Raw genomic sequence first — 16,117 nt, forward strand, 5'->3', positions numbered from 1 at the left:
GTTGAAGATTGCTACATACTTCTGTGAAAATTGACAGGAATTTGCAACATTGCATGTGTTTTTCCCTCAGCTTCTGTGAATATGTCAAAGCAGTGTTCATTCTTAGGCTTTCTATACTATTGGTTTAATTTTCAAAGTAGACACATGTATAAAATATTGAAAGATATATTTGTAATTGGATGTTACTAATTTCACCTGAAATATTTTAGAATCTTGTTAAAATTACACCAATGGAAAAAAAATAGAAAATGATTTGAGTGGTACATGAAAGACAAAGGTCACAATTAGATGAAACTAGAACACTAAGGCAACATTTCTGCTACTATGCCAAGTGTTTTGGGTTATAGGATTATTGAGGTAAATTTCTATCTTAGGGAAATGGCTTTTCTCAGGTGAATCTGACATTATATATCTTTCCAACTGAGGTTACCTACCTCTGACGTTTTTAGCCTATAAGGCAATGCATGAGTATCAGATGTGTTTAAGCACGGTGACATCTAATGACCACTGGCTAAATATATACATTGATATATCGCATACTCATCACTAGTGCGAAGAGCTTGAAGTTGCATATTTCTTTACTATTTTTATACTTGCTAAGGTAGAATTTCCAGTTGTATTATTAAGGAGTGCTATAGTGTCTTCATATTTTACAAGACTCATTTTTCTTCTTCTTCCATTCTTATTATATTTATTGAATATAATATATAGCTTTCATATTTATGGTGTGGTACTATCCCTGGTTGCTGCTTTCTTTATTATACACAGTTCTAACTTTTAAAATATAACTGTTAAAACGTTTCTGATGTAGCTATGGTTCCCTCCTAGGTGATATGGAACCTGTAACTTAGACACATATGCTCTGGCACTTATTTTCTGTAGTCAAAATAAATCAATATCATGAAGTTGCAGGAAGTCCAGTTAAATCATGAAATCCTCTAATATGATTGACTTGACACCTTTTGTGATATAAATATTGGCTGAGATTATATTTGCAGCTCTTTGTGATAGGTCATTTGTATTTCACATTTTTGGTTTAGATTGTATGTTCTGTTTGACATCTTTGATACTTTGGAATATGTTAAGAGTATCAAAAATCAAATGAACTCTTTGCTATATTTGGTGAAAAAGATCTCATCATCATTGAGAAGGTTGTTTCGACATATGCCACAATCTCACAGACTAAATACTATCAGTAAATCACTGCCTTTATTAGTTTTGGAAGAATTCTTAAAACTTAAAAAATATATATGGTTTTTCATGACTCAGTTTAACTGAGTCTATTTGTGATTATAATATCCTTCCCTCTCCAGACAGCACATTGAGTTTAGTCAATATGGACACAGTGGTTATTCCACCATAAGAGTCACAAAGTATGGGCGTGTATTTGTACCATATTAGAGTTATCAGCATTAATATGTAGAACTTGCAAGTATTTTATTACTATCCCTAGTATCTAGTATATACACCATCATCCATGTATTGAAATTAGCAGTGAAGTTTGGACAATGCTTTTATCCACCATATTCTGTTTTTAATCACCCACAGAAAGAGAATGAAAATAAGTATATAGTATATGAAAACAGCCAAATTGTGTGTTAATAGAAAAAGATTACAGACAATCTGACCAGTAAAAGTAAAACTTGCTTATTTTAGAAAACCAGCATGTATCCTTTATTACTTAGTAATTATTTTTTTGTAACCATTACTCAGTAATTTATGACATCTGATTCAGAAAAGCCTTGCCCTCTTAGTTATAACAGAAACTGTCTTTGCTAGTATTGTATAATGTTTCCTAATTTATATGATGTAAACTTTGGAATCTTAAAGAGCATCTGTATTCACCTGCTCTGACTGCCACGTCAGCAGACACTCTTTTGAAAAGGGTCGATAGTTAAATTCATAACCTTGTCTACAATCTTGATGTGGAATTACTGCTTTGCAGAGAATTCAAGCTGATCATCTATTTTCATACTTTATCAGTCCAGGCAATAATTTATAGGATACTAATATTTGACTAAAAGTATAAATTATAGAATCATTTTATGTATAGAACATTACCTTGTTTGCATTTGTGTTTCTACTAAAAAAAATGAGAAATTAGGCAGAAGGAGAATTATTTTTGTAATTTTACTTTGGGAAATCCTAGGTCTGAGCTTTTCATGCTATTAGTGATATAGTAATGAAAAATATTTGATAGCTTGTATGTCTCTCCTGATACTGAACTGACACATTGATGTTGTTGACTCATGGAAATTAATTCCACGTTGTTTTTGAATCACTAATCTTATGCACTAGATCAGTTAGTCACTCGCCTTTCACTATTACATTAGTATTGAGACTTTTTCTCCAAACCCCAAGTGGAAGAGGAGTCAGCAACTATACTCACAAAGTATCTGGTATACAATAAACAAATAGAATCCCAGTGTTTCTGATTACATTGTACTCATTGTTTTCTTATCTCTTGTACTCTTACAGCCTGATAATTTATGTCTTAGTCAAGAGCACATATACCTTTATTTATCAATTAAACCTTATCTCATACTCAAGTAAATATGACCCAACCTTTCTCTATGACATTTGCCATCTTTCAAGCATAATGACAAACCTCTTTTCCAATGCTATGATTATTTTCTAGCCCTTATATTCTTATAGTCTTATGACAAATCAGGATATTGTGATGAATGAGTAAAGAGGCAATAGATTGCTTATTCAGTTTCTTTCTCATTTTAGAGGAAAAATCCATTTTCAATGCAGGTTGATGGAGTTCTTCAATGATTTGCACATGTCCCAAAATGACACAGTTCCTCATTTCTATCTTAAGCAATATATAGTTTCCAGTTATTTTTTTCTTGACATCAAGGCCTTAAAAGGATTAAACCCTCCCACAAGCAAACACTATATATGTGTATAGTCCTCCATGCTTGGCAGCAGTGACTAGCCCTTTGTAATATTGACATCATCTAGAATGAAAGCACTGGAGTAAAACTACAGGGCTGATTCTGGTCCTCTTTCCTTGCTTTCTTGGCCTGTACATACATAATCTCTTGTCAAAATGCAGTCTACATTGTATACTGTTTTACTGTAAAGCATTCTTCTTTTCTGACTATTTTTTTTCTTAGCCTTACAGTATATATGTTCAGGTTTTAAGAAATAACAGTCTGCAAGGCTTTGTAGCATGCCACCCACAATTATAAAATATTTTCCCTAACCAAATCATAAACGTGTATTTTAACCAAAAAGCATTCTAATTTCCATGCTATGTTGAGTATAAATATAAATTCAAGGCAGCCAAACTATCCATTTCCAAATAAGAATGTATACCTACACTCATTAAAAATCATCTGGAAATGTGTATTATTAGCAAATGAGTAAGAAATTTTCACTAGTATAAAATTCCTGCTTTTATATAAAAGCCACACTGGCCATTCAAGTATTTGAGGTTTTTATTTTCCCTATAGTTTTGTAATTTGTACTAAAATGATGAATTTAGACTGGAAATTATATTAAAAGGAAATTAAAATTTACTTCTACCTATAGGGCATTTTTAGAGTGTGCATGTAAAGAGCAAAGTGTCCATCTTCAGATCCGCCATCAACACTCGTTCTCTCTCCACTCTACGGAAACAGCTCATGCTTACTAGGTTTTAGAGAACAATTAACAATCCAATGGAGAACCAACGCCAGATTTCCTTCGGTTTGTGCCAGTTTGCAAGTTAAAGGTCAAAGGGCAAAGACATAGAACAGGACTCTTCAAGGAAAAATTTCACAGAAGACAATGTTTAAGTTGTTGTTAATGACAGTCAATAGATCAATAATCAAGTTCAAGGCAAGCTGTTCATTGTTTCAAAAGCTAATCCCCTCAAAGCTGGCTTTCACACAAAGCCAATGTCTGACTCATGGGGTGCATTCATTCTGACCATCTCTAATAAGTTCACAGCCCAGTGGCTGTAAAACCTTTCACTGCAAGAAGCAGCTCCTAAAAATCAATAAAGAGGTCTGTCAGTTGCTGACTTTTCTCTAGGAAAAAAATATTGATACAAACCTGCTTTGCAGGTCACATGAAAATGACAATACTGCTGTTACGACAAATTACACTCAACAATGAAATGCTTTGGTGGTCTCTTGGCTCTGTCAGTGATCAGATGCATGGCTAAATGCCAGAAGCCACATGAACCCTTTGAGAACTATGGTGGACATGCAATAGGTAATGCATCGGAGGATATTCATGCAACCTCAGAGTCATCATTTAATTCATTTTTAAAATGGTGATGCTAACTGCATATACCAAGGCAAATTGAATTTTCATGCAATGGATTTTAAAACAGAAGTTCAATACGTCTAAAAGCTAAAATAAAAGACTTAGGCTGTTATAACCAGTTGTCCAAAACAAAATTTCACTCTTAAGAGCTACCTAATAAAATACTCATATTTGCCAGAAAATTTTTGGCAAGTAACATAATTCCTGTTTGTTATAAATGCATTTATGTAGTAATGTAAATAATTAAAAAATTACATGAGATGATGGGAGATCTGTTTTAAAAACCTGAACTTCTTGAAGATATGACTGTTTTTTACCATTGCCCAGTTCTTTAATTTATCATATAGCAAGACTGACAATCCTAAGACTCTGGAAGCTGGTCTGATAGTTCTCAAAGGGTTACACCAATGTATTACTAGAGTCACAAATCCTTGTAAAATAACTGTCACTTTAATCCACTTCAGAGACATACTGCTTCCTCTTCTGCTTTGTAATGAATATTCCTGACAGACCCATGGAAGGCCTGGGGCAATGGCCTAATACAATTTGGGAAGATTATCACAATGATGGAGGGGTAAGGTGGCAAAAAGAGGTTTAGAAACACTTCAAAACAATTAAAAGGTCCTGTTTGAAAATAGCTATGAATATAAATGTGATGAAACATTGAGGACATAGCTGAGAACAGCTGTATAAAATGAAAAATGGATGTATTATTAAGGCTGTTACTATATTGCAGATATTTTGGCCCCTTGGTTGTTGGAAAATGGCTGTCCCAACAGTCTAAAGTCCTGCATGTTTTTCCAAATCTCCCACCTGACAAAATGATGAGTAGGAGACTATCCATAGCAGTCAGAGAGCTATCTTCTTTGGAGACAAAGCTGTTTTGGGTCTTCACACTTTCCTGAAAGTTCAATTGTGGGTTTTCTGTTTAAACTTTTTTCCCTTTGCTTTAAAGCAAAAAATCATGGGTATTCTGATTTGCCTTTTCCCCCCAGAAATGGGCTCAGACTTCAGAAGTAAAATGGTATTAGAAACCTTTTAGAAGAATCTTTTCTTCTTCTTTTTTCCTCTTCTTTAGTTAATCCTGAAATTTTACTGGGCATTGAGCGTGCAGAGGAAAGGCCTAGAACTGAATGACAAAGAAAGACAAAGGACTGAAGAACAGCAGATACTGTGCATCATGGAAGCTTCCCCATGAGTGTATTTTCACTCATGTGCAGGACCAGCAACCCTCTGGGTTTGAAAGGTCAGCCCTGAATCAGGCTGCCACAAGCCTGCTCCTAGCTAGGAAACAGCATAACAGCTCTTGTCTTGAATCTCAAGTTACCACAAACTCCTGGAAAAGAAAGAAAGAAAAAAACCCTACATCACACCCACTCTTGCATAGAGCGTTTACAGTACAGTATGTGGCGGGGTGTTCCTTTCCTCTTGAACTGGAACACAGTGTAAACCAATACAAGGAGGCATAAGGCCAAGATGCAGGGAATGACAATAGCTATGGCTTTCACAGTGCTGGCTGTGTTGTCTAGTTTGATGACAATGTCTACATCATCTGGTGGGCTGTGTCCTTCTTTAACTCTGTCTGTTGGTCCATCACAGCCCATAAAATCCTTGAGGATGGATCTTGGATATCCAGGCTCTACTTTGAGTATCTGGTTGTTGAATTTCCAATATTCCTTTCCTTTGTAGAAATATGTAAAGCCTAGAGGGGAAACACACACACACAGGTACTGCTTATTTGTGAAAGTGTATATGTAAAGACATGCTAATTTAAAAAAGCTATGTCTTAAAAGAAGTATTTTAAGGTCCTTTAGTTTTCAAAGAAAGAAAACACTATTCTCATCTCAGCTTTTTAAAAGGCTCTGGTTACAGTGCTCCAGGAACAGTGCCCTCTAAAATATCTGTGGAAAGCTCAGTCTAGAGAGAAATATAGTATCTACAGATATTACTGAAAAACTGTATCATACACATCTACTCCATACTAGAAATAGAAGTTTAGCCTTTTGCTTGGTTATAAGATTATTGTTGCAGAATTACACATTGCCATGATAATATCAATTTATATTGAAAGATGCTGAAACAGTCTTACAATATGAAACACTGTTTATTCCCAGGCTGTTATTGAGGACTTTACCCAATACATTATAAAGAGATTTCTCCATGAAACATCTCAAGGGAAATGTCTAATCATCTTGGTAGAATCATTGTGCTCCTCCTAAACAATACATTTCCTTTTGTCATTCCAGAAATCAAAATAAAACATAAATCATAAAACTGAAGGTATTGTAATTTGTCTTTTAGGGATTTTGACATTAGATATTTATAGTATTTTCTGCTCTAACCTCATTTCTGGCTCTAGATCATGAGTCTTTTTATCCCTTCTCCTTTTGCCATCTTTATTTAACTTTTTAAAGTTTATTTTAGTTTATGTTAAATTTATGTTACCTAGCAATATTTTACAGAAATTTCAAAGCCATTGTACTTCTTTTAATATGAACAAATCTACAATTCTACCTTATTATCTGAGTAACTTATATTCCATAGGGGAGAAAGTGGTATGTCAGAGACTCAAATAACTCAGCAATACATATGTTCCAATATATTATGATTGCAGACAAACTTTGTAAGCTCCTGGCAATTAAGCTACAAATATGTGTATTTTTCTTAGGAATATCTCCAAACTTTATGCTTTTGTTGGGCACATGTCTAGTTTTTTTTTCTTTCTGTCTATGGCTCATTCATGTCAAGTTTCTTTGTCACTATAATACTTGGACTTAATTGTTGCTTTAAGATTAAATTTACAAAAAAAGAAGAAATGTTTTAATACTATGATCACATAAAACCCACATTTTGGGAGTTATCTGTTTTGGATAGAACACATCATTTAGAGTTCATAATCATTAGTGAGGGTTATTTTTTTCTATTTTATCGAGAACTTATTATGGAAGAGACATTGTGTTAAAGTTAGCAGATGTCCTCTTTTTTAATTCTCACAACTATTCTGTTAGGTAGAATGCATTATCTATTCACTTCAGGCAAAGGTATTAAGGCTTAGTGATAAAACAGTATGCTCAAATCCTAGTGAACACTTATTTAAGTCTTGGTCTAAATCTAGTGTCTGGACACAATGAATTTCTAAGACTGGGTCCTTTAGAGAGTCCTTGCATTTTATGAGGTACAGTACTTCCTGGTTAATCATCCAGGGCTGTAATAGATGGATCTCCCCAAAAATTTCAGATAGAGGCAGTTTCTTTTTCCCATACCAACTCTGGCATGTCTCCCTTTCTTTTTCTCCTTCTTTCTCTAATACACTTTTTTTTAAAGCAGGAGTTATTGAGAGGACAGAAAAGCTTCCACAGTTGAAGGGGACCTGAAGGGGTTGCCCTACACTTTGTTTTAAAACTTTAAAAAAGGCTGGGCTCGGTGGCTCAGACTGTAATCCTAGCACTTGGGAGGCTGAGGTGAGTGGATGGCCTGAGCCCACAGGTTTGAGACCAGCCCAGGCAACTTGGTGAGAACTTCTCTCTACAATAAGTAAAAAATCTGCCAGGCATGGTAGCCCGCACCTATAGTTCCAACTACTTGGAAGGCTGAGGTAGAAGGATTGCTGGAGCCCAGCAGTTTGAAAAAAAAAAAAAAAAATTCAGATAGAACACATCATCATTTCAGATCACTTCATTTTGGAAATCATTCTGTTCAGCTCCACAAAAATCTGCTATTGCTTTTAGTTTCAAAGGACAGTTTTGCAATTAGAGCAACTTGCCAAGTGAAAACAGGTGTATGTAGATTCAGGTTTTTCTGCAGGGAGCTGGTATTTGATCAGTTAATGAAATTCAATGTAATTACTCAATAAGCTTGGATGAAGTAATGTTGAAGTCCTGCCAAATAATAGTACATTAGACAATCATATTTGAATAATGACACTGATCTAGAATTAAACAGACCTTCAAAATAGGTGAACGTACTTCTTATGTTTATAAACTAGAAATGAACAGTTGGAAGTGTCCTCATCTTTAATTTTTTAGCCAAAGCTAATTATTATAAAACTATTGGGCATTATACAAAAGTTAAGAAGTTCCCATTTTCATACTAAACCACTCTGAAGGCCAAATTTTATAGAACATTAGTTACCGAATGCACTTGCTACAAATAAGAAGTCTAGTAACTAGAATTTAAATCTTGTAAACATTTGAAAGGAAATAGCCTGAAATCTTGGTAATAGAAATATGTCAAACTTCGTTCCTGCAAAGTTTATCTTGTCCAATAATTTAGGAGTTTTTTTTCACTTGAGAAATGTCAGCTGGTTGAAGAAATATTGGGATATTTGTACTTAATTTTCCTTTTTAAAAGCAGCTTTGACATTATATTTTTGTATATGTTATGCTTTCGAAGAAATGTCACTTTAGTGAATTCTTACCTAAATTTTCAGTTTTCTTGAAAAATTCTGAGAAATAAATCAATGAGGCTGCAGTGAATTATTTGACTATTGTTTTCTCTTATATTTGACTGAACTTTGCTAGTGACTTTTCTACTGGTTTATTGTAAAAATGTAATGAAGCATAATCCATCATAGATATCCATTATAGCTCAGTAGATGCTCCTTGATAGTAGTGCTTCCGTATTCTATTTTCTACTTTAACATGTTTATTAGTAAGAAATTAGTGTTTACTACATGTGAATAAATAAACTGAATCTTATGGAAATATTTGTTTAAATTAAATGTATAGGTTTTAACAAGCTGAGTATACAAGTGATATACCAGAAAAATATAATCAAGAGTCAACATGAGTTTAACAGGCTAAAAGTGGCGTTGCAGTCAATAAAATAAAATACAACAGTGTTAGAAGTAGACTCTTGAATTTATCTTAAAAATGCATTTGTAGAGAATATAGAACACCTGAGAGATATGGCTTGGCAGCAAAAACAATCTGAGGGGGAGAGTCATCTCTACCACAATTTTAGTGTAGTTCAAAATCCATGCTTAAAAACCATTACTGAGTAACAAATGCTAAACCATTCTATCATATTCTGTATGAGTTAAATTGCATTTGGATGACTGTAGTTATTTGGGATGGAGGGGGTAGGCTAAAAGGAAAAAAGGCAAAATAGAAGGACAAATAAATGTTAGTTATGGGTGAAAACCAGGAGGAGGATGGCTCAGGAAGCTACCTTCTGAAAAAGTTTTAACTTGCCTAGTAGGATCACATACAAAATTTAACCTGTCAATTACTTTAACAATATAATGTAAGAAAATATGTTAGCATTTCCTCTTTGGAGGAGGTGTGTTAGATCAGTCATTGGGGCTAGAATGTTCTGGTTTCAAACATTAGACACATCTCTTACTAATTTTATCATCATAAGAAAGTTACTTAAATTAATAGAGTGTTTGTTTGTAAAGAGGTATTTGTGTAGGGAAATTAACTTAGATAATGAATTTATGTAACACACCTGACAGACACAGGGTAGGCTCTCAAAATGGCACCAGATAGTCATATTTCATTGGTCAAGACAAAAGAATTGCTATCAATAGATAGACATTATAAAAAGCATATTTTACCCCAACACATAAAATATCCTTCAAAAACCTATAGCTGAATTTTAAACTTGTAGGTTTTTTTTTCTCTTAAATTACCATTAGCAGAAAATTTCTACAATGGTGGATTCCTACAATGACAGAGAACCATAAAAAATACTTCAGTTCTCTATCATCTCTAATTTTATGATGGTCATATGATCAGCATGATGGGAATTATTTTAAGTAAAAAATAATTTACAAATATAAGTGTGTTTACTTAACATATTTAATCTTTCTTTTCTTTTTTATACAAGCACAAAAGAAGATATGTGTAAAATATAAGTTTAAGGTGAGAGTATACAAGCATGAGATCTGAGAGACAATGAGAAGTGGAGAATTTGCTGACAGTAGACTATGGAGACACATGTTCCAGACTGGTTGGTACTGTTCTTCTATAAGACAAGAATTTCAGACAAATAAAATATCCCCTCCACTTCAGGGGTGAATTTTTAGAAAAGTGGAAAGGATAAAATTATTTTCAACAACTAGTATGTACTGACTGTTACTATATAGCTGCCCTCAAAGAACTTACATTAGAGGGGACAAAGGACATATACACTAGACATTGTAATACAAGATTTTGAGGGCAAGAAATAGAGTACTATAAAAGATTTCCTGAAAGATGAAGAGTGAACTGGGGGGAAAGGGGGTTGCTTACCCAGGAAAGGTCCAGAAACCATGAGATGTGTTAAAGTTTTAACTCTAGTTTTTAGTCATTTGTAAGCATTGCTTTCCCAAAGTTCTTTTTTTTTTTTTTGTATTTTAGAAAGTTTTCATCACTATATGAAAAGAAATTATTAGATTATATTTATAAGGAAATCATTTTTCTCCTTATTAAATTTAACCTTGAGGTAGAAAGACAGTGGGGAACTTCTGGGGAAATAGGATCTTGGCATTCTCAGTCCTATTTTGTACAACACATAAAATTGAGTAGGTATAAATTTTCATAGAGGTGGAAATTGATAGTATTTTGTTAATTATGTTTCTATAGCATAAGAACAAAATTAAATGTCTTAATTATTTTTTTCATCTTATGCTTTGATTTTTCTGATTGGCATTCATTCATCTTGGTTCACAGTTCCTTCAAGTTTATACTCAGTGTCAAGTTTTCTTAAACTTGCGATATGCTGACAGTCAATCATTGTTTTCAGTGGTGTTGTGATTCTTCATTTTCTCCCATATCTTTAGTAACCTTTTTTCTCTTTCTTGCTTCTAGATACACCTAATTTTGTTCTTGCAAAAGACGCTTATTTTTGCTCTTGTTGACTATATGTTACAGACTTTTAATGCTATTGAAAAGATATACAATATACTATTTTCTTATTATTCCTATTGTAAATTATTTGCTAAAGTTTTTCCTCTGTATTTCAGAATGATGTCTTTTTCCTTTGTTCTGAAATATTGTGTATAAATTCTATTCCAAATTAATATTATTTATTTCTACTTAGTAATCTCTGCATGAGAGGAGATAGGCTCACATTTTACTTACAACAATAGATAAGGGAGTATTGATTATCCATGGCTTAACTAACTTTCCATTCAGGATTTAGCTGAATCTCAAATCCTGAGATAAAGAGTAAATAAAGTAGGCAACTGTCAGATTTGTTTCTTACTATTAAGCCTGCATGTATCCACTCTAGTCTGACTGTATGGATCTGGGGTCTTCCTTGTTTACTGACATCTTAAACCAAAGAACACATGAAAAATTATAATCCTCAACATGCATAATACCAGCATCTTTGTTCCTCAGTCTGAATTTATAGCTTCCCTGTGTATGTTTATTATTATATTTACAGGAATTTAAACTGAAATATAGATGTGGTTACTCCAAAGTTATCCACAACCTCCATATTAAAATATTTCCTCCATTTAAAAATGATTTTTAAAATAAACTAAAACAAACTGAGGTTAAAAAATGTCTACAGCTAATATTTAATGTAAATCTGGGAAGAAAAGCTACTGTAAATACAGATATAATATTATATAGCTCTAGTATGGAACTTTCCAATGATTTAATTTAACACAGTGAAAAAGTCTAATGTGGTATTAACATAGATAGCAAACCTATGAACTGTATATTGCACGTGTTGCATACCATTTTCTTTGTGCACAAATGCTCCCTGAGGAGAGTCAGGGATCCCTTTCCAGACTGTGATTGGCTTGGGATAGCCAGGGTCCATGGTTTTCATTTCTTCACTATATCGCCAATACCTAAAAAGAATAAAAACAACAACATGTGCATGGAAAAATGAATTATGTATACAAATAGCAATAGCTAACATTTACTAGGTCTTTGCTATGTGCTTGATATCTTTGATACCTGTACACCTGCTGCGGATGAACAGAGTAACATTTGGAAAATTCTCATTTAAACCACTGGAAAGTCAAAAGGCATAAGGCATTTACTCTGTTTACTCTCCTGTATGTGTTAAAAGTTGGTTTATAATTGTACATATCCTGCCTGTGCTAATAATGAGTATTTACAAAGTCTGCTAAAATTAAGTAAGTATACATAGCTGGCATTTTAAAACTTGTATATATTATACAAACTTGGATATATTATATATATGTATATATATATATATATATATATATAAAACTTGTATATATGTTAGAGCTTTTCATTAGGTTTTTTTCTTTCTAATCTTCTTTCTATCTTTCTAATCTTTCTAATCTTTCTTAGGCAGCAAGATACTTCTTTAAAAATAATCTTAAGTAGAATCTTGATTTACTCATTCATCAAATATTTATTGAGCATTTATTATATTTTGGGCACTATTGTAGGCCTTGAACAAAACATACAGGTTCTCATCAATTTAACATTTTAAGTTATGTGGTGATACAGGCAATAAATCAATTTATCAATAAACACATTATGATAGGATGTGGTAAGAACTATGAAGAAACAAAGCAGAGAAAGTTTTCTAGGAATATGGGGAAGCCATTTTAAATTAGTGGACAGAGAGGTTCTCTTGGATAAGCTGACATTTGAACAAAGAGCAGAAGCGAGAAGCAACAAATGTCTTGGAAGAAGAATATTCCAGGCAAAGCAACCAGGCATTGAAAGTTCCTTTGGGGAAAAGGATCAAAGATGGCCACTGTGCAACAGCAGACTGAGACCTTTCTTTCTGAGCAAAGCAGAGAGTAGGTAATCAACAATCAATAGTGTAGGAATTACAAACATTTTTGGATGGATGAAACAACCTGTATCCAGCAAAGGTCCCTTTGAACACATATTGATGAGAAAGTGACAGCAGATGCTGGAAGCCAGGTGCCCCATCCTCCATGTGCCAGGCTCACACAAGACCTGAAGTCCTATCTAGCAAATGAAAGTAGGTGAATGAGTCAATGACACTTTGGTACAGTTCACTCCTTTTGAGCAGGTAATTGGTCCCATGTGGGAGAAGTCCTGGGCAGGGCATAGTGCAGTCAACTGCAACCCAAGTGGAACAGGAAAAAAATCATGAGCTAGGTCAGCCTCGGTGAGCTTGGCCTCCTACTGGGCTTGTGACACATCAGTAGGGAGGGCCCACCTGCAGGGTAAACCTGGCTGATGTGCATTGCCAGTGGCTAGTGGCCAGCCCACCAACCAGATCAGGAAGAAACAGGGTTTCTACAGGGTGGAGCCTGCCCCCTCCTCCATGGAAGACAACTTGCTCTACTTCAAGAGCAAAGTGAAGACCTGAACAAGAAGGGAACAACATGAAGCAACTGCAGACAGCAGATGGGAGATCCACCCTCTCATTTGCTCTCCAAGTGCAAATAGCAGGAGTTGAAAACTGGTCTGACCAGTTTAGCACCAGGAAAAAAATACACAGAAACAGTTAGAGGAGGAACAGAAGTGAATGTTCCTCCCTCTCTCACCGAGTGACAGAAAAGTCCCCAGAACAGAGAGTAATTGATTACCTTCAGATCAACAAATCAGTAGAGGAATTATAGAGAGCCGAGAGAGGCCTGTTACAAATGAGGAAAAATCAACAGAAAAATATAGGTAGCCCTCAGAGTCCCAAAGAGACAATGCCCAAAAAGGTAGCTGTCGAGCATAACAGAAATCCCCCAGAATGTCCTGCCCTGGATGGCAGCTACAGAAATTAGAGATTGGGTGGCAAATATGAACAGAAACCAAGAGAAACTAGAAGCAAAACTCACTGAAGTCATATAGGAAGTAAAACCCAATCTGGCCAATTTCAAGAAAAGCTTTTTCTGAAATAATGGAAATGAAAAACTTCATCCTAGAAATTAAGAGAACAGTAAAAAGTATTGAAAGTAGGGTCAACCAGGCAGAGGAAAGAATCTCAGAGCTTGAAGACTAAAATATCGAATTAACCTAGTCTGTCAAAAAACACAGAGGAAAAAAGTTCAAAAAGAAGGAACAGAGCCTCTGAGAGATGTGGGACTATGTCAGGAAGTCAAATCTATGCCTGACTGGTATGGCTGAAACAGAAATAAAAACAGAACACCATGGAACAAGTATTCTATAAGGTCATTCAAGAAAATGTCCCATAGTTTGCAAGACAGGAGGCCATCCAAGCATAAGAAATTCAGAGAACTCTTGCAAGGTGTCATATGAGAAGACCATCCCCAAGGCACATAGAAATATAAACAAGCATGAAACAAGCATGAAAGAAAAAAATTCTAAAGGCAGTGAGAGAGAAAGGTCAGCCTACCTACTAGGGAAAATTCATCAGAATTGCTCCAGACTTATCTGCAGAAACAATACAAGCCAGAAGGGACTGGAGTTTCATTTTTAACATTCTTAAAGATAAACAATTCTAACCAAGAATTTCCTACCCTGCCAAGCTAAGTTTCATCAGTGATGGAAAACTGAAATCATTCCCAAATATCCAGTCCCTAAGAGAATATGCCACCTCCAAACCAGTCTTTCAGGAGATGCTTAAGAAGGTATTGAACACAGAAAAAAACAAAGAAAAAAAGAATGGTCATACACACCACAAAAGTACAGGCAAACACAGATTTAACAGAGCATTCACAAAAATGAAAACACACACACATATAAATACAAAAATTAAAAAGGAAACAAAGCAACCCCCTAAGAGCTCTATGACAGGAATAAACTCTCACATTTCAATAATGAATTTGAATGTGAATAGACTAAATGGGCCATTGAAGAGACACAGAGTGGCATACTGGATAAGGAAGAATGGTGTCATAGTTTGCTGCCTCCAGGAGGCTCATCTCACTGCAAAGGACTCCTGCAGGCTCAACATTGGAGATTGGGGAAAAAATCTTTAAGATGAACAGAAAACAGAATAGGGCAGGTATAGTCATTCTGATATCAGACAGCTCCTTTGGCAGGCACATGCTTGGAGTACTTGAGTGTCTACAAGGAGGTTTCAGTGAGCAGAATTGAGCTAATAATGGGGAAACAAGATCAGAGTAGAAACAACAACATATGATTAGATAGGGCTTTAAAACAGAGTGGAGCCTTTGGTTTTCCTCTAAGAGAGATGGGAAGCCAGTATAAGTTTTGAGCAGAGGAGCTACAAGTTATGGTTTATTGTTACAAGTAATACAAGGAAGGAAGGAAGGAAGGAAGGAAGGAAGGAAGGAAGGAAGGAAGGAAGGAAGGAAGGAAGGGAGACAGGGAGGGAGGGAGGGAGGGAAGAAGAAAGAGAGAAATTATTTTACTGGCTAAAATAATAATAATACCCTTACTGCTGTGAATATAATAGAATAAAGGGGATAAAGTAGAAATGGGGATACTATTTGAGATGTCATTGCAATAATGCTTAGACTAGGGACTCAGTTGTAGAGTTGATAATTCAAAGGATCTGGAATATATTTTAAAGGAAGAGTCTAAAGGATTTACTAATGGATTGGATGCAGGATGTGAGGGAAAGAAAGTCGAGTATGACTCAAGAATTTTGAGTTTGATCATCTGAAAGAATAACATTACCATTCAGTAAAGATAAGGAAGCAAGGAAAGGTAAGCTGAGATGATTTGAGGGATCATGAGTTTGGTGTGATGTTGTTGAGGAATTGGGCATGTGAGTATAGATTTCAGGCCAGGTTTTGACTACAGCCCTCAGTGTACAGGCAGTCAAACAAGTAAAAGTAAAACTAGTCAAGAGTTCAATCTCTCAGGCTCTTATCCCTTCACAGGTAGCCCTTCAGCCACCTTCACAGAGAACCACTAGACTTCCAAGGAACAAACTATGGACATTCTTACTTTGGATCACTCATTATTGTTTACTTTAAGAGTAAAATATAGCCGGGCTCAGTGGCTCAGCCTGTAATCCCGCGCCTTTGGGAGGCTGAGGT

The 16,117-nt window shown here is 34.9% G+C and overlaps 1 protein-coding gene across 1 annotated transcript in view; it reads right to left on the minus strand.

Moving 5' to 3' along the window:
- Positions 1 to 5,173: 5,173 nt before the first annotated feature.
- MMP16 (matrix metallopeptidase 16) overlaps positions 5,174 to 16,117 on the minus strand; it is a 295,240-nt gene continuing 284,296 nt past the window's right edge. The window contains exons 9-10 of the mRNA XM_008063015.1: positions 11,931 to 12,046; positions 5,174 to 5,962 (exon numbers count right to left, since the gene is read on the minus strand). Coding sequence (XP_008061206.1) covers positions 5,628 to 5,962; positions 11,931 to 12,046 — 451 coding nt within the window. The 3' untranslated portion in view covers positions 5,174 to 5,627. The remainder of the gene's footprint in view (positions 5,963 to 11,930; positions 12,047 to 16,117) is intronic.

This window comes from Carlito syrichta, unplaced genomic scaffold (genome assembly GCF_000164805.1).
Source record: "Carlito syrichta isolate Samal-C Ts95f unplaced genomic scaffold, Tarsius_syrichta-2.0.1 Scaffold306434, whole genome shotgun sequence".
Classification (NCBI taxonomy): domain Eukaryota; kingdom Metazoa; phylum Chordata; class Mammalia; order Primates; family Tarsiidae; genus Carlito; species Carlito syrichta.